Source organism: Cyprinodon tularosa, unplaced genomic scaffold, assembly GCF_016077235.1.
Source record: "Cyprinodon tularosa strain WSP-4 unplaced genomic scaffold, ASM1607723v1 ctg171, whole genome shotgun sequence".
Lineage (NCBI taxonomy): Eukaryota > Metazoa > Chordata > Actinopteri > Cyprinodontiformes > Cyprinodontidae > Cyprinodon > Cyprinodon tularosa.
The window spans coordinates 1,443,865-1,468,247 of NW_024038541.1; the positions used below are offsets into that span (position 1 = coordinate 1,443,865).

General features: G+C 36.9%; 1 protein-coding gene across 4 annotated transcripts; it reads right to left on the minus strand.

Annotated features, from left to right (window-relative positions):
- Positions 1 to 263: 263 nt before the first annotated feature.
- Positions 264 to 11,799, minus strand: LOC119781095. Of its 4 annotated transcripts, none has more exons than XM_038281452.1 (6): positions 11,635 to 11,799; positions 4,275 to 4,516; positions 2,543 to 3,598; positions 2,243 to 2,389; positions 739 to 840; positions 264 to 642 (listed from the first exon to the last, which is right to left on the minus strand). In XM_038281452.1, the coding sequence occupies exons 3-6, from the start codon at positions 3,587 to 3,589 to the stop codon at positions 334 to 336; spliced, it is 1,605 nt and encodes a 534-aa protein (XP_038137380.1). In that variant the 5' UTR covers positions 3,590 to 3,598; positions 4,275 to 4,516; positions 11,635 to 11,799; the 3' UTR covers positions 264 to 333. The 4 variants fall into 4 exon arrangements, with proteins under 4 accessions (XP_038137380.1, XP_038137382.1, XP_038137381.1 ...); XM_038281454.1 differs by lacking the exon at positions 4,275 to 4,516 and adding an exon at positions 7,281 to 7,330; XM_038281453.1 differs by lacking the exon at positions 11,635 to 11,799 and adding an exon at positions 6,745 to 6,909.
- Positions 11,800 to 24,383: the final 12,584 nt, after the last annotated feature.

Here is a 24,383-nt window from a genome sequence, read left to right on the forward strand (position 1 = left end):
TGCAAGAACAAACAGAAGAATTATGAAAAACAAGAGGAGTGTCTTTTTTTGCCTCTGTGAAAGTGGATTGTGTCACTGGCATCCATGTCCTAAGGTGGGGGCAAAGTGTTCATAGTCCATCTAGAAACTCTGTGTTATCAAGACACAACTGTCACTGTCCTAGTTATAGTGCAGCATTATCATTTACTTGTTACTTCTGGAACACCAAGCTACAAAAAACATCATCCCCTTCAGATGAGTATGGATAACATTATTTTTTAACAAAACTTGAACACTTAAATCACTTGAACACACAGAATAACTGAGCACACCAGTGTATTTAGGCTCCCTTTCTTAAGCCAGTAGCTTGCTCTTGAGGCTGTTCACTTTTGGAGAAAGCTTTGAACAGTCCAGCTCCAGGAAGAGTTTCTGAAAGGCTTCGAAAGTGTACCTGAGCTCCTTGGGATAAGCAAGATTCACTGCATACGTCAAACCAACAAGCATGGCACAAGCTCTTGGAAAGTTACCCAGAGCGGTCAGAACCTTTGTACCATCTATCACGATTCCGATGTCCTCTGTACCCTCTGACAGATTACTCTGGATGCTGTAAATTTTCATCCTTTGTACAGCAAGGTCCTGTGCCACACTGTCTTCATCTGCATCCTAAAATAATGAGAACATTTTGTATTTTAGACTGTGCAGCTAAAGGAGATGGTCCTTAATAAATAGAGATTGAAAGAGTTATGCATTTCAACTTACATCATACTCTTTAAAGAGCTGATCGGCAGATTCCCCAAGGTACAACATCAGACACCGGATGACAATGTCTCTGGTTATGTTGATGTTAGGATTGCTAGGAGCCTGAAATGAAAACGAAAAACACATAAATTAATATTACTCAAGGTCAAGGTGCAGTTTTTAACAATAAGGGCCGGATCTATCAAAGGTTTGCGTGTATAAAAACGTGAGCTATTTCACTGCGCACGCTAAAAAATGTACAAACTGATCTATCAACAGCGTGCTAAAAGGATTTGGTCTTTAAAACGTCCTAAATAGCGCCTCTTATCCATTTAGTACTTTTTCTGCTATGAATATGCAATATGGGGCGTTTACACGCAAAAGTGTGTCTTGTGGGAGGAGAACATGTAAATATATTAATTTAGCACTCGCAAAGTGATTTATCTAACCTGAAAGCAATTTTGCTAACGGTATCTGACTCTATATTTAACACGTTTCAAAAGAAGGTGCAAATGGTCTGTATGCGTAATTGCGCACACATGGCAGCAGTTATTGTCGCAAGAAGGAGACATCGAAATTAAAGCAAGGAGACGCAGAGAACGCATTTTTTCACTCCGTGTGATTATTTTTGGAATGACTGAGGAAACGATCATCAAAACATATCGTTTATCCAGCATTGCCATTTTGGAGCTGTTGGGGGAACTCCGAATGGATTTGGAGCCAGGCACAAGGAGGACCCACGCAATACCAGATATCACAAAACTCCTTGCAACATTGCACTTTTTTGCATCTGGGTCATTCCAGCGTACGGTTGCAGCGAGAGCTGGGATCTCCCAATCTAGTTTTTCAGAAGTGCTGTCCGACGTTCTAAATGCCATGTCGCCCTGACGCCCTACCGGAGAACCCTGACCTCCCCCCTGCGCCTGTGGAGCAACATGCCAATGCAGTCATCTTATCCACAGTCACTTCTTGTGAGCCATTTGGTAAATGCATTTTTCTACAGGCCAATACAAAACACCTGTTTTTTTTTGTTTTTTTTACTGCAGTGAAGTAGAAATTCAGCCACATACCACCTTAGGGAATAAAGGTTGCCAAAGTTGTTTTTATATATATATATATATATATATATATATATATATATATATATTATATATATATATATATATATATATATGGGTTCCGCTGGTCGTACCCTCAAATTTACAGTAGAAGAAAAGAAGCAATATTGTTATAACTCCATTTTAACATTTAAGCTGCTAGAAAATAGGAGTGAGTGGCAGCTGGTGCCTAAAGAGTCAGACATTTACATTTATCCAGAATGTATCAGGTAAGAGCAGAGTAATGTAAAACATATATAGAACACATTATTTATAATCTATGTATTAAAATGAAAACATTTTGCCTGAGCTATGGTCATATTTTTGAGAATGTGTGATAAACATTGTCCATTTCGGTAGCCATACAAACTGCTGTAAGATATGCACTTATTGCACTAAAAAACATAATATGGCCAAACTTAGGATACCTTCAGTAGGATAGTCTGCAACCTTAATCCCATGGTCCCACCCTTTGAGTGGAAGAGGTTCAGAAGCCTGGGAGAGTATTCATCCAGCTTGGACATGAACTTCGATTCCAGGTGCACCGTTGTAATTCTGTGAAACTCATCCTCGATCTAAAAGACAAATTATGTAACCTGTAAACTATATTTGAAAATATGTGAAACATAATTTATGAAATGACAGTCACTTAACACATTTTGTATAAAATAGCTATCCCCTCAAAATTGCAAAGGAATGCTTCTGATTGCAATACACTTGTAACTCACATTAGATGCCTCGAATAGAGCTGGCCATCTGGCTTTGATGTCCTCTATGGCAGGTGATTGGTTAACGATATCATTTCTTCGGTGTGCAAATGTTTTGGCCATCTTTTCTTTGATCAATTTGTTGTTGTCTCTTTTCCTTACTTCAGTCAGCAACTGTATCCTTTCCTGTTCTTGACTTTCCTCATCCTCTCCTGCTGGGTAAGGTGGGAGGTAGTTTACTTCTGCTTTTCGAGGCTTTTTCACATTCTTTGCAGATTTTTGGTCCCCAGGGCTCTTGCGTTTGAAGGCATTGCACATCACCTCAGGAACTCCGTAACCTCTGAGTTTGGTACGATAATTTGCCATCTTGTATTTGAGGCGTTGTTGCCAGCCATAGTAGCCTGAGAAGGAGCCAGGTTCCTTCAGACAAGGATATTTATTGACAAGTGCCTCAGCAACATCACATATCTGTGCACTTGATGGATAAGCTGTATACATATATATAGTTTCAGCCAGCTTCTCCAATATGTCTGCTTTGACCTTTGAGGCAGTCAGAAGTGTTCCATTCTTTCTGTGGTCTTCATCGGCTCTTTCAAGGCACATCTCAGTCTCATATGCAAACTGTGGAATGGGAAACTGCTTTGGCCATTGCTGACATCGTTCAGTGGTGCTTCTCTGTCTAGGCAGGATAATAGTGTCCGTTGAAGATGATGTTCCAGCAGATGACTCTGTATTTGATGCAGAAGACTCTGCATAAGATACGGAGTCACAGTCTGTTGACTGTTGACCAAAAGAAATGTCCAAACTTCCTTCAACTTGCTGCAAGTTAAGAATAATCGGGGCAGCATAGATAACCTTTACCGTGTCTTTGTGTTTAATTTGGTCAGTTTTATGCAGTGTAAAGTAATCTTCAAATTCTGAGTCCAAATACTGAAGACTGAACTCCTCAGAAATTCCAAATTTCTCTTTCACAATAGTTTGCAGCTCCTCCACAGTCGGTGGGATTCCTGATTGAAGGACCAACTTCTCAATTCGGTCGCCAATGATTACTCGCAATTTTTCCTCCATCTCTCCGGCCTGATAAGAATATCCACAGACAGAAGCAGACAGTTAGACTACACATACAGTAAATACTACAATGAAGAGCCTAGACGTGCCACCAGAAAAAAAAGAAACAAAAGAAACTCAGTGACTATTAATGACAACTGAAATACACTTGAATTTTCAACTAAATATTCTATTTCCTTATTCTGTCATCACATGATAAATCACTAAAATTAAAAATCAATGGAACTCTGATAATTTTTTGTGTGTTGCCATGTATGTAATTAGTTATGTGTCTAATGTTGATTAATGCTGCTATCATACTGTATGTGTTAGACCACTTTCAGTTTTATGAATTAAAAGTTGAAAAAAATATACAAAATCTTTTAAAAAGTATTTTTGCATTTCATTTTAACACTATAAACTATTCAAATATGACAATAAATAATTATTATATTCCCAATTCATTTAACTTTAAAATTAATAATCAATTTATATGGGTTTTTTAAAGTTATATTTTAGATATGGACACCAAACAAGTTAAAAATTATTATTATTATTACCTGAATGATGAAATCACAACAATATATATGTAAGCCATAATTATAACTATCATATAATTACTCAAAAGAAATTAAAATTCCAGTTGCATGAACCAGAATACAGATAACATTATGTATGTACAGATGTAAGGTTCAATATAATTTACCTAAAACGGACAACAGATGTGACGTTTGAGTGTAACCAAGCATTTTCCTCCCACACTGTACGCAGCCAAGGGGTAGACATCACCAAGTTTCTGCTGCTCCCAAAGTGCCATTTTCCCAGTGTCCTCCAACTGAAAAGACCTTAGATGCTCTTCATACCAGGCAGCCAGTAACTTTACAATGAAGTGTACACAGTTGTCCAAAATAGCAATCTGAATAATCTCAGCAAAATCAGGAAGTCCACCTGTAGAGCCATAGGACAGGATCATCCCAACATTGTACCTTGTTCCATAACAGGTGACAGTCTTGGCTAACAGCACAACAGACAGAAGTGGTGATGTTTCTCTTAAGAGTCCCTGTATGTCTGGATGCAGCACATTTAAAGGCACCTCAGATATTTTAGTAACACACAGTGCCTGCTTTCCACCATCTGTTTGCAAGTGATATGCCATCATCATCTGGTGTCGTGTCGAAAGGGTCAACAAGACATTCCTGAAATTGTTAGTGTGCCTCGCAACCTTCTTAAAAAAGCTGTGTTTTGCTTCGAAGCGCATTGTCCACACACCAACCAGAGGTCCATATTCTTCAATCAATGTGGGGTAGTGCTCCAAAAAATGGTGTTTTGGTGTCAGTGTCTCTTCTGGAAAAACTGCCAAAAGTCTGTCACGATGTTCAGATATTTTAGAGTCAAGATATGCAATAGTTTCAAGTGTATGAACAGGAGCAACCACCAGTTCAACTATGTCTTTTAAAGTCAGAAGAACCTGCCAAGCACAATCACCCTCAGGTATCAGTGAACCAACAATGAGTGGCAACAAACGTATTAGGGCCCAGTTTTCATGAGCATTTCCCCCTATAGATTTGCGAGTGATGTAATTTTGAGGGATTTCCTGAGGGCTATTGGTTTTGTCTGAGCCCTTATAGGGGAAACATTTAATTAACTCATTAAGTTGAGTTAAATTAAAGTATTTTTTTCTAGTGAAAACCTGAATACACAATGCTAGTTCCCTTGGAACAATCCCTTCAAAAACATCATGAAGTACATCTGGTGGGTATCCAGAGACAAAGTGAAAGTGAGTCAGTTTGTCGGTCAATGGACACGACCGCTTTACACCAAAGAAATGTGTTAAACTGGGATTTTCTTTAACAGTGTGTACATGCAAACTATGGTCCTCCTTTGTACGGGGTGGAAATGCTCCACCTCGCACTTCATGTGTCTGGTACTTGGAAGAATGTCCAAGACAAAACCTACACGTGTATGGCCCTGTGAAACTTTCAACTAGTCCACTGATTGAATGTGCCCCGAGATTATCAGCTGAAACACAGTGTACTGTCCCTTTAATACTTTTTCCAGCACTGGGAATGAAAACTCCTTCTTTTTCTAGAGTGACAAGATCTTTTAATAGTGGTTCCAAAACTACTTTGTATTCAAACTCTTTGACATCAACAGCTTTGCAAAGTAAAGCTAGGTGTATTGACGTTAATTCAGATTGCAATTCAATTGGCAAATTTGCCAAAATCCAATAAATGGCTGTAATTTTATGTTTTTTCCTTGAGGTCCCTAGAGGGTTACACACCTCAAAATCATCTACATAAAGGATTATTGAGAGTCGTGTTTCTTCTCCAGCATAAAAATCATTTTGTCTGTAAAATTTGCCATCAAAAATTGACTTAATATATCCAGTGCTGTTTGAACACCTGGATATAATTCCGTCTGCAACGTCTTTATTCTTTACAATTTCCTGCAGAGTTTTGAGAATGGGCACATACTGAAAGGTCTTGTTCTTTTGAAAATCCAGAATATATTCAACAGGGTCAACACACTGGAAATGCTCTTTAAAATATCTTCTTCTCTTAAAAGCTGTGCTAAGAGGACCACCTGCCGCTAGTGCTGTACTAATGGGATGGAAGTTGCACAGTTGTTCTGCCAAGTCACATATGAATGCCTGGTCTACAGTGCATTTATTTGATCTAAATGTTGAATCGAGTGTATTTCTTACAACGGCAACAGATGCTGCAGATGAAATGAAGTGAAGGTCTTCAACCAAGGCATCAATGCACCTCACAGATGCATTGCATATACTTTCTAGCTTCAGCAGAAGCAAAGCAATTCTTTTCAGAACTAGGTATGATGCACATTCGGGATCACCATCTAGACTAGTTCCCTCATCAGCACTGGCTTCTGGTAAATCAGAGAGGTCAGCTGTCTGATCATAGTGTCTTTCATACACAGCTTGCTTAAAATCACTCAAAGAATAGGGTTGGTGTCTTCTGCTTTTGTGTTTTAGAAATGTATTGTAAATATTTGTCCGAAAACTGCACCCTTCAAATACACAAAAGACAGTTTCATGGCCTTTCAGATGATTTCCAATATGTTGAAAGAAATCCTTCTCAGTAGAACAACTAGCATCACAAACTAAACACTTGAAAGTGGAGATATATGGCTGTAGACTTTCCTTAGAGGTATGGTACCTGGACAAATGTGTGCGAAGAGCACTCTGCGTTTTGAATGTGCAAGGGCAACCACTATAGGGACATGGCTGAGATTGCCCGTGACCAAATGTTGTGTGCTCTAGTCTGTAATGCTTTAGTAGGTTCCCTTTTGTAGCAGACAAAGACTTGCAGATCTTACACTGCCATCCCATCAGCACCTAAAGTAATAAGAAAAAAAGGAACTATTAACTTGTATACAGTAACTGTATAAAGAGTAACCTACTTCAATAATAGTGCTAATAATTATATGGGTATATGGTATTATAGAAATACTGCATATCTAAGAAAAATATTCTCTATATTTTATGCTGCTTTCATTTCAAATTCAAGTTTTAACTTCGGGTTAAACTGTATCAAATTTGCGTAGCCAGCAAAAGTTGATAAAAACATGATTTTTATATAAGTTATCAACATTGTGTTGCAAAACAGAGAATGAACCTTTACACAATATACTGTATGTGAAGTAGTTCTGTAGAGTAGTATAACAGCATGTATTTAGTAAGTGCAATACATACCTGCGGTCTTTAAGTGTTGACAGATAAGTGTTGGTAGATTCTTTATACACCTAGAAAAAATGCATAGCTTTAATTCATTTGGATGAAATAATATTTTAAGCACAAACTCAGAAGAAGGAATATATGAAATTCAGCCAAACAAGCAACAAAAGTTTACACTTGCTTTTGTACGTACAGTTAGATCCATAATTATTAGATTAACAGACTTGACTGTGATAGACTGTCTCACAGTCATATACACAACAAGATCATTTGTTACATATACATACACATATATATACACACATACATACATATATACACATACATATATATATATATACATACATATATATATATACAAACATACATACATACATATATATATACATACATACATATATACATACATACATACATACATACAAATATACATACATATAAATATATAAACATATATATAAATATATATACAAATATACATACATATAAATATATAAACATATATATAAATATATATACATATACATACATATAAATATATATACATATATATATATATATATATGTACATACATTTACATATACATATATATATATATATACACACATATATATATATATATATATATATATACACTATATTGCCAAAAGTATTTGCTCACCTGCCTTGACTCACATATGAGCTTAAGTGACATCCCGTTCCTAATCCATAGGGTTCAATATGACGTCGGTCCACCCTTTGCAGCTAGAACAGCTTCAACTCTTCTGGGAAGGCTGTCCACAAGGTTTAGGAGTGTGTTTATGGGAATTTTTGACCATTCTTCCAGAAGCGCATTTGTGAGGTCGCACACTGATGTTGGACGAGAAGGCCTGGCTCTCAGTCTCCGCTCTAATTCATCCCAAAGGTGTTCTATCGGGTTGAGGTCAGGACTCTGTGCAGGCCAGTCAAGTTCATCCACACCAGACTCTGTCATCCATGTCTTTATGGACCTTGCTTTGTGCACTGGTGCACAGTCATGTTGGAAGAGGAAGGGGCCAGCTCCAAACTGTTCCCACAAAGTTGGGAGCATGGAATTGTCCAAAATGTCTTGGTATGCTGAAGCATTCAGAGTTCCTTTCACTGGAACTAAGGGGCCAAGCCCAGCTCCTGAAAAACAACCCCACACCATAATCCCCCCTCCACCAAACTTTACACTTGGCACAATGCAGTCAGACAAGTACCGTTCTCCTGGCAACCGCCAAACCCAGACCCGTCCATCAGATTGCCAGATGGAGAAGCGCGATTCGTCACTCCAGAGAACGCGTCTCCACTGCTCTAGAGTCCAGTGGCGGCGTGCTTTACACCACCGCATCCGACGCTTTGCATTGCACTTGGTGATGTATGGCTTGGATGCAGCTGCTCGCCCATGGAAACCCATTCCATGAAGCTCTCTGCGCACTGTTCTTGAGCTACATGAAGTTTGGAGGTCTGTAGTGATTGACTCTGCAGAAAGTTGGCGACCTCTTCGCACTATGCGCTTCAGCATCCGCTGACCCCGCTCCGTCAGTTTACGTGGCCTACCACTTCGTGGCTGAGTTGCTGTCGTTCCCAAACACTTCCATTTTCTTATAATACAGCTGACAGTTGACTGTGGAATATTTAGGAGCGAGGAAATTTCACGACTGGATTTGTTGCACAGGTGGCATCCTATCACAGTTCCACGCTGGAATTCACTGAGCTCCTGAGAGCGACCCATTCTTTCACAAATGTTTGTAAAAACAGTCTGCATGCCTAGGTGCTTGAATTTATACACCTGTGGCCATGGAAGTGATTGGAACACCTGATTCCAATAATTTGGATGGGTGAGCAAATACTTTTGGCAATATAGTGTATATATATATATATATATATATACACAGGGCCGGCGATTGCTATAGGCGAGCTAGGCAATTGCCTAGGGCGACAAATGTGTTGGGGGCGCCCTCTATACTTAGCGTCGCCCTTAGGCTTACTTCCCATTAATCATAGAATTAGAAAAAAAAGCGAATTAAACCGGTTATGAAGCGTCCGTCAGTTTGACTTAACCTTACGTATATATAAATAGCAAAATATGAACAAATAAATATACCACCGTTTTTTTATTTATTTTTTCACATTTAAGAGAAAATCGGAAAAGATTCTGATCACTTTTCAAGCGCCCTCCAACCCGGAAGTCGTGACGTCAATCACTGCAGCATGTACACCAATATTTTGGAATGAAATTGTAAGCAAACAGATATTAAAAGTAAAACTAGTGAAGTCTGGCAGTTAACTTAGCTCGCGACTCGAGGATGGCTGAACGGAAAAGACTCCTCCTCCTCCTCCTGCTGCTGCCGCCGCAGTCGGGCCCATCTTAATCATCCACTCAGAGTACCACTGGTAAGCGCACACAGACTTTGTAGCTTGTCCGGTCAGTTAAAAATATTCATTGTGAAATCCGTGTTGTAATCGGAAGCATACAAGCTAGTTAGCTTGAAAAGTAAATTCGTTTCAGACGTGCTGCGTGATGATGTGTTCAGATTAGCTCAGTAAAACGACAATTAGGTTATCATGATGCCTTCAAGTGTAACGTAAAGAAAACGGGAAATTTTGTTTTTGGCGAGAAACATGAGTAATACAGTTGTATATTGCTCTATATATAATTAAACTACTGATGCCAACATTTATTAAAAATTACATTTAATTTAAAATACAATTATTTATTTGTTAAATATTTTCCTAATCACTAAAAACATGATGAAAAGTGACAGTAGACAATACATTAACCAACAATTGTGAAAATATATTCTAGTTAGTTTTATGTCATTTCGAAGTGGCCTATTACATTAGCCATGTTTATTGAAGGCTAGAAACGTTTTTGTTATGCTCACTTGTTAAGCAATAGAAGCAATACCAGTTCTGTTAAAAAAATTTTGTTGCATCGTCTTTCCACCAAATAACAGAAAAGTATCGATAGTGGTATTGATAAAGACTCGGATCGATAAGGAGTATCGATAAAGGTATCGATATCAATAAATATTAACGATCCCCATCCCTAATGTTGACATCATTTTTTTCTCAGTATATATGCAGCAGAATTATGTGCTATATTATTAGCTTGAGAATGGGTAGAAGATACTAATATAAATAAAATATTTTGTAGTGATTATCTGCATTGAGTATTCAAAAGGGATGTACAAATAATCATCAAAATATATGAAGTTATGGCTGTTCATCATAGAATATGTGAACAAAAAAAAAACAACAACTTCAAACTTTTAATTTTGTAATGGTATTCATAAAAGCACTTTTGTTTGTAGAGGGTTAATCCTTTCTTTAATCACTAATCAATGTCAGAAATCAGGGTAAATATAGCTGATATATTTTATTTAGAGGAAAATTTTGTTTATCTCATTTCTATTTATGTTCAAATGATTTAATTGAACTGGAACAGAAATTTTAATTTAATGTTTATCAATTACTTTTTTATGTAGTCCTTGGTTGAAGAATTTCTTAAATTTATTATTTTTTATTGTTATTTGGTAATTTCTGAAATTGATGTATTTAATATTTCTTTAATGTGTGTTAAATTTGTTAATTGTCTGAAATAAATTCATTCAATGATTCAATCCAGTTTTTTAGTTATACTTTACAGTGTCCTTACAGATGGTTAAAAGTGTTTTTGCACAGTCCTAACTTTGAGTGTGTAATAAATTATTTAAAATAATAAAAAAGAAAAGGTACTGAAACCTATTCTGGTATTTGTCTATGCATCACTCCATGCTAAGTTACAGTTTTTTCTGAATGCTTAATGCAAAACTCAATCTTGCCTAGGGCAACCAAAGGGCTAGAACCGGCCCTGTATATACATACATATACATACGTATTTTTTTTATGGCGAGTTGAATTTTCCATGCCATGAATAAAAATCCATGCTAGATAAATTATCACCGAAATATGCATAGACCATGCAAATAGGAGGGCAAGTAGGAAAGTGCAAAAAGTAACATTAGTTACAGTGCTCTACAACTTGATTCCAGAAACTTTTATTCAGGGGTGCAGAGTGTATTGTGCGACCGCAGTGAAGTTAGTTTCAAGTTGGATATTCGCGTTTGAAGAGATCAAAAACACGAACGTCGTTAGTGTAACACCTTGTCTTTGGCATTATATTTGAGTAATAAGTCGCGCTAGCTTAAACACATCTCTGCGCGCGCAATTTTTTAAGCTCCGACTGACTTTGAATCTGACTCCGACTGATAAAGGCTTAATTTACTGCCAGTAAACTTGTTAGGTAACTCGGGCTAAGGCAAAACAATGTTCAACTGCTGTAGCATCATAGATATAAAGCTTTGTGTTGTTATTAAAGCCTCTTACCTTGAGCAGATATCAGTTGATGGCGGGTGTGGCAGACATCAACTTGCGTATGGCGCAAATGCCTTCGGCGGAAGTGTACAGTGTTTAAAACTACAGAATTCCCATTATTAGAATTTATTAATTTTTCGACATTGTTGACTTTACTGACAAAATAGTATCAAATTCTACTCAGTGATTTCAGCTGATATTATTCAAACAAAAATTAGTAAAATTAATACTTCAAATTTAATTCAAACATCATAACAATATACCAAACTGCAGACAGACAATTTTTTTATGTAACGGTTACTAGTATTTATTTTGTAAATATTAATTTAGCTTAGTCCCACTTTTTTGAGTGTAGTGGGGTAATTTAAGTGTTTTGGCGGCAAAGGAAATATCTTAATGTAAGCATTATGTTCACACAAACAAAATTTTCAAAAGTTACCACACTAAAAATCTATTTAAAATCTGAATAAAAGAATTATAAAATATTCTACAGTAAACAAAAATTTAAATGGTATACTCGTCCTTCCCCTTTTTAGACATAAGTACTGTAAGTATGCATATAATTAATTAAACATAATGTGTGTATTTGTGGAATTTATAATTTCACTGGGTTATCTGAAATAAATTAATTCATTCCTTCATCGTTCTTAGATTACCTCAGGGTGTCTAAACATAAATTATTCAATATTATAATATTTTCATTTGGAAAAAAAAATAAAACATTTTTAACCTCCATCGTGCCTCTAATTTGATAAAACTGCGATCTTAAATCATCTCAAGTTCAGTAAAACGATGCCGCTGATGGAACTGGAGTAAAAGATTTCATAAGTGTATAGATGTTATTATAAAGCTCAGAGTATTTATAATACATTTTTTTTTTAAACTTGGCCAAAGTATGTAGAATAAAGAGATAATTAGAATTAGATCATTGGATTAAGTAAGACTGGAAGCTTTACTGTGACAAAGATTTTTCCATAAATACATATTTGAATGACTGCATCAGAAATACTTCAACACCTCAGAATGAGCTCATCAGACTTCCGCAGTGGACTTGATTACTAAGCAGCACAACAGACTTTCCCACTTGTACTAGTAGCAGTGGTTGAAAACAAAGATAATGCAACAGTGCCCCAAGTGGAGCATATATGCAACTTCATTCAGTTCTCCCCACCATTCTTACACAAACTGGGATTTATGTACATAAATGCACCAGGATTAGTTAAACAGTCAAATATCTGATATATATTGAGTTAGTGACCATATAATAAGTGAAGTTGTGTACTGCTGAGTTTACAGTCTTACCCTGAATGATGATTGGGGTGGCAGGTCCTCATCAAGGTCCATCTGATTAATATCCGGCCCTTCACTCCTTTCCTCACAACTAATGGCTCCCTGCCTCATCCTGTCTAAAATTATCATTCAATAATGAGATCTAAAAGAAGGTGTGTGTGGCTGAGTGTGTGGCACGGTGGTGTGGATTCAATTTATAATCTATGTGACAATTTTTCAGCAATATGCAAAACTGCTTAAATAATATTCCCTTAAAAGTTTAGCCATAAAAAAGCCCATTACTGTGGTAACTCCAATGACAAAGTAATGGTTAGGAGTTTGAGGAAATGATGAAACAATATTCCAGATGACTAGGGCTGTACGGTGGATACGTTGTTGCAATGTTGATCGTTACAATTTTTTACATGGAGTTTGCATGGTTCCCCTGTGCAGGCATCTGGCGATTACTGCTTTTCCTGCTACAAAGAAGCAGATAGATGATATATACATAGAAAGTTTTAGATGACAACAGCAGAATGGACATTTTTATCTTTTAAAAGTATACTTTTTAATATAAAATGAATTTATTGAAATCTGCTTTCACCATTTATTGCTAGAAATTAAAAACAAACAATATATATATATATATATATATATATATATATATATATATATATATATATATATATATATATATATATATATATATATATAAATTTTTATTTAATTTTTTGGCATATGCTTGGTATATGTACAGCACTGGCCGGAAATTCATATGCGTTTAACATCAAAAATGTCATAAGATATAGAGTAATAATTAAAAAAAATATTTAAAAAAATATAAACCAGACCAACCTTGTTTTCTTTACTATCATGCTTTAGAGGTATATTAGCTTACACTGAAATTTTTTATAAACAAAGGAGAGAGGGCTTTCTAATAATCCTCTCCATGATTCCAGGTATTCAATAGTGCTTTTAAATTGTTCTTTTACAACAGCTAAATAAACATGTAGATCCACCAACACTTTGCAAGCTGCAGATATAGACATTGTGTTTGTAACCATCAACAAGCTTACTGCTGGATTTTGACCATTCTTCTTACAAGAAATTGCAGAGCTGATTTAGACAGTTCCTCGATACAGCTTTTAAAAAGGCTGTGTCAAAAAAGGCACACATCAATTAGCTTTAGTTTTCAGTTTTAAAAAAATTTGTGTGTTTTAGGCAGGAATATTTGCAGAGTAAACTTTTAAAGTCAGTACAAGTTATAACTTTCTAACTTATGCCTTTAAATAATTTGAATGAAGACTGTACAATGTTTTTGTCATCTGGGTCAAGGCAATAACAAAATGGGCTTAAATTGAAGGCAACAAGACTTTTGCTTTTAAAAAAAAACAAAAAAAACAAACAAACAGTGAAATATAAAACCAAAAGTCTGGTTGTGTTCAATTTGTGCCTCTTTTTTGTTTCTTTTGCAGCTTTTTAATTATCATTGCAATCAAATTAACTTTCTGCATTTAACCCATGCCCTTGGAGAGCAGTGGGCTGCCATTGTGCAGCACCCGGAGAGGAGAGGGGGTTAAGGGTCTTGCTCAGGGACCCAGAGTGCAGACTGTAGATCGAACACAGAACCTCTGGATTCCAAGTCCAATATCCTAACCACTAGGCCACAGTCCCCTGCAGACCATGACCAGAATGACTAAGAATTTGCAACGCATTATAATTTGGTAATGATATCCTCATCTTGGTGTAGGAATAGTACATTTTCTTGAAATCTTGCAAATTACAGACCTTGGGTTCAATCTGAAATGCAGATAACAAAAACAGCATGTGATCAAGTCGATTATTAAGTGCACAGAGTGGGACAGATCATTCTGAGAGCTCAAAGCCAGCTTTTCAGCAAAAGACTCGGGAAGGCTAATTTGACTCTTGATTCACTATTACAAAGGAGAGAAAAAAATCTGAGCCCAACTTTCAGAGCATATCCAGGAGCCTTTGTGGATGAGATCATCTGTTTTAAACCCCCCCCCCAAAAAAAGAAAAAAATATATGTATATAAACACTAAAAGAGAAAAGAAAGACAAAAAAAAAAAAAATCTGTCACTTCTAATGAAAATCAATGACACCTCTGGGACTACTCCAGTGCAAAGAGTGAAACTTGGTGATACTTTAAACCAAGTCATTGAGGGTGACTTGGTGGATGAAGAATCCTTCAGAGGTCTCTTAGTCAGACTTGGATGTCTTGTCCAAAGGTCTCAAGTTTGCCATAACCACAATACAACCTTTGGTAACAGAACTCATCACTGCCACCTTATCAGCCTCACAAAGAACAGCATTGAAAAGGCAGAAGTGAGATAACCTAGGATGAAAGTTGAAAGTAATCTAAAATGCAGGAATGCCCATTCCAAACATCACTCTACAGAAGAGAGTGGGGTGATCTGAACATCACTACTTTGCCAGCAGACAAAGATAGATGGACAGTATAGATGCAAAGATAGATGCACAGTGGTACTCAAAACAACCAAACATCTTTAAGGTAAGGTAAGGCAACCCAAGCCATGTAAGTTTTTTATTGCATATTTCAGTTGCAAGACAATTCAAAATACTGTAATTGAGGGAAAAAAAAAGAAAAGTACTTTGTGGTAGCTTAAAGATAACATAAATAATTTAATAAAATAATAGTTAATAAATAGAATATGAAAAATTCCTGTTGTTTTTATGCTTTTGCATGCAAGAGCATTGATGAAATGGAAGGAAGGAACCAGGAATAAGTCGGATTAAATCAGACAGTCCATGTAGAGGCAGACTTGAAACTGGTGATAAAGTCAGAACCAGACTTGATATGGTATTGCAGACACAACCGAACTTGACTAGATGTTGCAGAGAGGAAAAACTTGGCTCAAACCTGCAGGGAAGATTTGATGTAGCTTGAGGCAGCACAGAGGTTCAGATGAGGCTTAAAGCAGCACAGGATCAAATGTGGCTTCATGCAGCAGCTGTCTCAGTAAGGCGGAGCAACAGGAAATGGCAGAGCAACAGTTTACTGGGGAACAACTCGTGCAGGCAATGAGATGAGACATTCTGGCAATGAGTAGACAGAGAGGCAGGTATATGAAGAAGGGAACAAGGTGAAATGACTTAGAAGCAATTACTGGCAGCATCTGTGAGCCACAACACTACATGCTGTAGGTCTTAGCAGGAGGGAGCCAGCAGAACCCTGTCGACTGCAAAAATTAGGGACAGAATCTGCTGGACATGGAACCAGGCTGGCTCCGGCCCTTGGCTGCATATTAAATGAACTGGACCACCTGGAACAGGTCTGAGTCAATGCCAGAAATCATGGGCGTAGGTTTGCATAGGGACCATAGGGACATGTCCCTACCAAAATTTTGAACCGACCTAATTGTCCCTACCAATAATTGGATGTGAGCAACATGTTTATAATTTACAGCAGTAGTTGTTGCAGCAGTGGCTTCTTTTCCTCTCGCAGCTCCTCTGCCTGGTCTCTCCTGTCCCTTTCACGCAGCAGCGCATGGAACTGTGCTGCGCTGTTTAACTCCACTCTCATTGGTTGTTCTGCCTTAGGTTCCGCCTTCTCTCTCTCTGATTGGCTGTTTTCTAGTCCTGGTGTGCTTGGAGCACAAAATTGAAAATTGATTCACACTAGAATGCTGCGGTTACTACAACAAATATTAGGCTACAAAACTAGTCCCAATAAAAAAAAATGAATATCATGTACAATAAAAAACAAAAACCTTTTTTTTCTTTTATAAAGCGAAATATTCTGAGTCAGCCAGGAGTTCTGAAGACACAAAATGGGCAAATAAAGGCTGTAAGCCATCAACATTTCTGATTCTTAGCCACAGCCAACTAAAAAAGAAAAAGTGAGTGTTTCCTTTTTACCAATATTTAGTTGCTATTACTGGTTTCATTTTTTTTATGACTCTTTGAGAAAGTTCAGGTATAATTATTAGCAGGTGTTATTTCTCTTATAGAGTACAACAACAAGAAATGGGGCCTAAACATCTGCTGTTTTTCGTTTAAAAAGCATAATTAGGGTTCCACATATTAATAGTTCTATTTTATTGACTATTTATACTTCTAGAAATAGGATAAAGACAAGAACAAACAAAGGAAGAATATAAACATTGATTTTATCTTACATAGATTTCCACACAGTCTATAAGTAAATTAGTACAAACATTAATGTCTGGTAAAAATGCTTGAATCTGACTGTTTATTTTGGATAATGTTAAATTACAGATAAGATAGTGTTATATTGTCTTTTATAATTGTTAAAAATTATTTTATATTTGAATACACTTAGGCTCATTCTTAGTGTTGTGTTTGTAGATGATGCCACTAAAAAAGAAAATAGAGTAAGGAGCTATTTAAACAGTCAGACAGTAAGCAATATAGGACAATGATAAAAGGTTGTGTTACATTTAATCCTTTACTATTAAAAACACAGTTATACATTATATGATTATAGGAAACACAGATATCCAGTAATAATGATGCAGGGCAGCTTGTAGGTGAAGCAGCTGGCCCTTCAGTGCTTCAGGTGATGTCTAAATAAACCACGTGAAACTAAAATATTTCCACATGGATGGAGAATATTGACAGACAAAACATTTTTTTTTATCTTATATATATATATATATATATATATATATATATATATATATATATATATATATATATATATATATATATATATATATATATATATATATATATGTATATATTGTATTTTTACAATTTTGGTATAATTACTGATCTAAGTGGGTTGCTCTGTAGGGGAAAGGGGGACATTTTACATTTATATTATGTTTTATAGTCTCCATTCTCCAGTTAATTATTAATCACATACTAAATTAGTTGACGATTATTGAAATAATCAATTAATACGATTAATTTTTTCAGCCCTAGATAAAATAGATGAAATGGGCTATACAGAGTAACTACAGCCCAGATGTTCAACTTTTATAGTGAAGTTAATATTTTAATGAATGTATTATTTTGCTTGATACAGAGAGAGCATAGTAGGTAAAATATAAGAGTGGGGTTTAACTCTGCACTATTGTATATCTTCAAAAGAATATACTGTATTTACCTTCTCTATTAGTCATGCAAATGAAACCATTTACAAAGTGGAAAACAGTCCTAATTCCACATTCATCAGAGCCTGTGATACTTCAAACATTGATAAACAGCATCTAATGAGTGTAGTGCTTATAAAATTTTTATTAATGTAGCAAAATGATGCTTTTCTCTTTTAACAATGAATTCGTCTTATCAGTACGGATGCTCACATCGAGCATAAAAAAGGGCACGCATATTTCAGCACCAATGACACCAGACCAATAGTGTCCCCACCAAAGTTCAAATCAAACCTACGCCCTTGCCAGAAATGCTCCGCTTCTAAAGCAACTGGATAGTTCCTAGTAAAAGGGACACAGTAAAAAGCCTTCTGAACACTCTGCAGGGGGTGGAGAACTAGTTGAGTGTTGCACGCTCAGAATGAAAACAACACTGCGCCTCATGAAGCCAATGTTCAACACAAATCGGAACTCTCCTCTGCAGCACCCTGGAATATGGCTTCCCAGGAAGGATGAGAAGTGTTATCTCCCTATAGTTGGAACAATCCCCCACCTTAAAAAGGTGTATTGATCATGACAGCCCAATCACATCCAGAGTACTTAGTGCGAATCTCATCCACCACTGAAGACTTGGTACCATGAAATTTTTTTAAACACCTCAGTGAACACAGCCTGGGTGATGAGCAAGAGAGATCCCAAGCACCTTTTTTCTTCTTCCACCACAGAAGGAATGCCAGTGAAGTTGAAATCCTCAAAGTATTCCTTTCTCTGTCAAACAAAATCCTCATTAAAGGTCAGCACTCCTCTGCTACTACTGAAAACAGAGTTAGCAAAGCACTGCTCCAGAAGCACTGGATAGTTTCACTGAATCACTTTAAGGCAAACATAAAGTCAACTCACCACTAAGTCCTGACCAGCGGAAAGCCCCTCCCCTCTTTTCAGCCAAGTGTCCAAGACATGCGGCCAAAGGTCAGAAGATACGACTGCAAAGTCAATCATCGACCTCCAGTCTAGGGTGCCCCGGAGATTAACTCAACTATTTCTAGCCAGTATTGCTCCCCCTCCTGCACAAGCTCAGGCTCCATCCCCCAGTGAGTTGACATTTCACTTCCCCAGAGCCACTTTAAGCATCAGTGGATCAGGGTGCCGAGTCTCTGACTACTGTCCACTACTATTCGCACCGGTCTCTCATGGTTCCCCCTGCCGGTGGTGGACACACTTGGCCAAGCTGGGTCCTACAAGGAAGAACCAGAGCCTGTGGCGACCACCAGGTGCCCACCAAACAAACCCCAACCCCAGGTTGTACTGGGTGATGTCATGTGCCTTGATTTTGTGGTTATTATAAGGGCTGCTTGAATGCTCCTTGTCTGACCCATCACCCAGGGCCTGGATTAGCAGGTAGCAAAGAGGTGGGATATAATGCATCTCACACCTCACTCAGCTACCCTGCCTTCATTCTGCCTCAGCTGTTCCATATGTCCTCTGATTAGCTCCTCTGCTTCATTTGTCATTCTCAAACCCTACGTAAGCTGACTGGTATTCTTTGTTTATGGGTGGATTATTCAGTTAAACTGCAATTTACTTAATTTCACTGTTTCATTGCCGATATCTGTTTGTGTCAGTATTGTAATTCCTGTTTATTTTAGTATTAAAGAATATTCACTTCATCGCTGCCTCTGAGTCAACCTGCATTTTGGTTCATTTCAACCCAGACAAGTACAGTACAGTCATTTTTAACCATTCAAATATTTACTCTGATAAGGTTAGTTTGTCCTATTAAAAACCTTTGAATCTTACAACTTTTAAGCAGCTAATATTCTTCATTAGACCCCCCTTTCTGTAAAAAAGAAAAGTTTTTTATTGGTCTGTTGTAACACATACATTGTTAAAGTTTTATTTGGTGTAACTAGAAAATCATTATTAATAGTAGAACAAAAACTTGACAGCATATGTTTTTCATATATATTTAATCTAATGAATTTTATTTAGTGCATTGTGCTACTAAATAAATTACTGTCGCAAGAGTTCTCAGAGCTTTCAATGTATAATTATATGCTTTAAAGTGATCATCACTGCTAAAATACAGCTTCAGCCATTGACCTTATTTAAATGGGTAGAATGAAATAACATCCCTTTGAGATAAGATTGATTATCTACAGTATAACCACTGTAATGATACAAACAGGGAAATCACTCCAAGGCCTAATACATTCCTACTAGAAAGATGAAACTTCCCTTGCACCATGGTATGCACAGGCAGGAAACTTCAGCATCATTGCCTCGTTGGAAGCCTTGGTTTATGTTTTCTTTCAGGGTAGCTCAAATCAGTCCAGGACCAGTGTGATAGCTGCTCTAAAGATGAAAGAAAACATCATCATAATCTTGAAAACAAAGTCAAGTTTCTGTGCTATTAAATGCAGCTCAGGTTTGCACCTGTCGTGATCTTATATGCTGCAGAATGTGGGCATCAGCAAGCGATATAACTTGCTGAGAAATAATTAATGCCTTATCTAGACTTAAAGCTGAAGTCTGTAAGTTTTTAAAATCACTTTTTTGTCATATTGGCTAAAACTGTCCCTATGCCCAGACAGCAGTACATGTGATATGTAACCTTTGAAAAAAACTGCTTCAATTGGTCCCGCATACTGCCTGTATTTCAATCTGGAAAGAATAATTCGGGACGAGTCAAAACAACCAATCACAGCCAGAGGAGCGTCTGATGGAGTGTCAATCACAGCTCCCCCCCCCCTCACCACTTAACCTGCCGCAGCGCCCGGCTGCTGCAGTCAGGAGGACGCGCGTGGAAGTCATGGCGGAGCGACAGCCACCAGCGAAAGAGAAACTGCCCTTACTGCCCCTGCCGACAACTGCTTACACGGCAAACTTCAGTATAACCAGCATCTTATATCTAGCTGCTTGGAGGTGAGTGTTATCGCTCTTACCGGTTCACACTCCATGCCGCTTACGCTGCTTGGATGCTTGTGGTCGCATGCGGTAGCCGCGCAGGTGCTGTGAGAGGGGTGGAGCTTGGAGGTGGGGCATGAGTGAAGCAGAGAGGGTGGGGGAGACGTGGAGTGAAACCTGTTTTTCTTCAAATTTTCAGTCGAAGTCTGCTCTCTTCTCAATGTTACAGACTGCTGCTATAATTCTTGCAAGTTCCTGAAATAATCTAGTTGAGTTCAGACTGCCTTTGCGAAACAGTTTATACTGTTTGATTTTTTTTTGTTTTTGTTTGTTTCTTTCTTATTATCTTATATAGCCCAGGTCGTACGAAAACTCCTGGTATTTCTTTGGGATGTCATCCACCAGATCTGACTCGGTTTATGCTCAGTTCAATTACCTGGAACTTCCACAAAATTCCATTATTAAAATATATAACAGCATTAAATTAAAACCAAACAGCAGTCTCACCTTCATACACGCCCCTCTTCAGAAAGAAATAAACAATCTGTGCTCTTTGTTCAGTAATAATAGAAAATTCTATAAGTCTCAACAGAACAGAATGATTTATAACATGATTAATTTACACATAGGTGGTTCCCGTTAACCAAGCAGATAACACGTGAAAGCTATTGGTTGCACTATTGGTTGATATTTATTCTGAAAAAAGGGGAGCTTAATATACATGCAGGCCACATTTTTATTTATAGAAACAAATATTTTCCTTCCACTTCACATTTTTTTACACCACTATGTGTTAGTCTCTTACATAAAATTGCAGCAGTGCAGAATAACAATCATAATCACAATATCAATGCATGCAACATATAGTCACACGTAAATGCCACATTGTATTACTATTTTAGGCTGATACTTTATTGACTTAGCTGAACAGCACTCTGATATGAATGATAACGTTTATTGAGCCAACAAGGGGTGGGGAGATTTTATTCACATTACCTAACCATTCATAAATATGAAATTATTTATGACGAGTTAAATAATAATAGCATGTGATTGTGTTTCCAGTAAACTAATAGCAAGGTGCTCAACTTGAACCTGATAAGCTTTGTGGGAAAAGTTTTTCATAAATTCTAAAACTCTTAAAACATGCATTAATGTTTTCTGCAGGATCGTGACGGCAGCAGAAAAAACAGCTACATTTGTTCTTCTTGTCTGTTCAAAGTGCAGTCACATATCCCATTCATGGGTTTAGTACTGTTAACTCCTCTAAGCTTTCTTGTCATCAAAGAATGATTAAACAGTAACAAGCAACGCGTCTCCATGACAATGCTTAGCCCTTTGAGTTTGCATCACTTTTTATTTAAGAATATGACAACTTAATTTATAGATTAGGATAAACAAATATTAGTAAATAAGAATATACTAATCATAAAGGGGCAACATTTCTATGATATAAGCATTGGTCCCTATAATTAAAATCCCTCAAATTTAAATTGATAGATATACCAAATCCATTCAGAGTGGTTAGAGAAGCTAGATTCTGTTCTATCTGGTTAATGAGAACATGTTTATGGAAAAATTACCTTCTGAACCTTATGTTGTGCAAAATCTAAGATTTTATAAGCACACAACACTTCAGCCTAGTATCTTTGTGTCGCTGAGAAGTTGAGATGCATTTGACACATTAGAAATGCAAAAAAAAAAATCTGCATTTGTTTGTTTATTTCCATTTTTTAAAAGGTACCATGAACATGAACATTAATCTTAAAGGATTATATGCTTTATGCCAGACTATAGCTTTTAGAGCAATCATTCATCTGCTGTCCCTCACACCTTGAACTGTGATACATTGACTGTTTTTTGCCGGATAAAAGAGTCATGCCAATTAATCAAGGTAATGCCAGCTCATCTGTTTGTTTAAAATGTCCTTTTTTATTTTTATAAAGCTTTAAATGCTGGATTGTTTTAAACTATTTTGGTAGGTTTCTGCATATAAAAAGTTTTTTTTTTGTTTGTTTCTTTCTTTTCAATTCATCTGTTTAGATGAGGTGTCATATTACAAACAATATTAAATAGTTAAAAAAGTTACGTATCTGATTCTTTTGCAATGATAAACACATTTGATCTGTCAATTATGATATTTTAGGGTTTATATTTTCATGGCTTCTGAGAGTCAGCAGGTAAATAGTTGTCTTATTTGCCTTTAGCCAGCATTATATACCTACACAAAAGTAGAGTATGTAATGCAGATTAGCAGGGAAATGTTATATTTCGAAGCATTACAATGCAATTAGCATAGACAATCGCTGAACAAATTAATATGCTGTGACCCTTACAGCCTCTGAACTTAGGGGAAGTAGATGTATCTGATTTGGGATCCTAAACTTGCAATTTAGCTGACTGGCTTCTATCTAGTAAAGTACATCATGCTTTAAAAGGCATCAAAAAACAACAACAACAAAGAAAAAAAAAGTGCTAGCGTGCCTTCTTGCAGAACATTATACATGTCTAATAGTGTCTGCCTTGGTTTTTTTTTTTTTTTTAACAAAAATATCTTTTACATTCAATTAATAAGATCATAAGGAACATTCATATCTTTGATATAAGATGGAGCTTGGCCATTTAAGGCTTTATATGTGAGATGGAGGATTTTAAATATATTCTGGATTTAACAGGAAGCCAATGAAGAGAAGCCAGGGTTTTAATTTTCATCAGAACTCTGGCTGCAGCATTTTGGATCAGCTGAAGGCTTTTAACTACAGTTTATGGACTTCCTAATAGTAAAGAATTACAATAATCCAGCCTTGAAGTAGAAAATGCATGGACTAGTTTCTCGGCTTACCCCCTGGACAGGATATTTCTGATTTTTGCAATATTCTAGAGATGAAATAAATTCTTGAAACCTATTTGATATGGGATTTAAATGACTTAAAGGTTCTGATCAAAAACAACACCAAGATTTTTTTACTTTATTATCTGAGATCAATTTAATACCATCCTTAAAATTAAAGGTGCTGTTTCATTTGCTATCCACCCTTTGTTTTAACCAAACCACAGGCATTATCTCTGCCATACTTATGACCCAGACTTGTGTTAATATACAACCAAGCAGGGAGGATCATTGCAGCCACTTCCTCTTATAACTAAGGGGGCAGAGCTACTCAACGAGACATGTACGGTATCTATTTAGTGGTGAGAGCTTTTGAGCGTGTTCATTTATGTGAATGCACCATTGTCATCAGAGAACACCTCCAGCCTGCAGTAAAGAAGCAATCATGGGTGTTAAGAAGCAGCTGTTGTCCTTCAGCCGCATGTCCCTCCCTTCAGTTGGATTCGTGTTAACCTGCATTGGAGCCTACCTGGTGTCCCAGCAGGCAAGATATGATGGAAGGATGGTCCCTGTTTACGTCATGATTATCTTTGGCTTCCTGGCCATGCTCATTGGGATGTTCTGGACCATCTGCCACACCATGAAGAGCAAGTTGTACA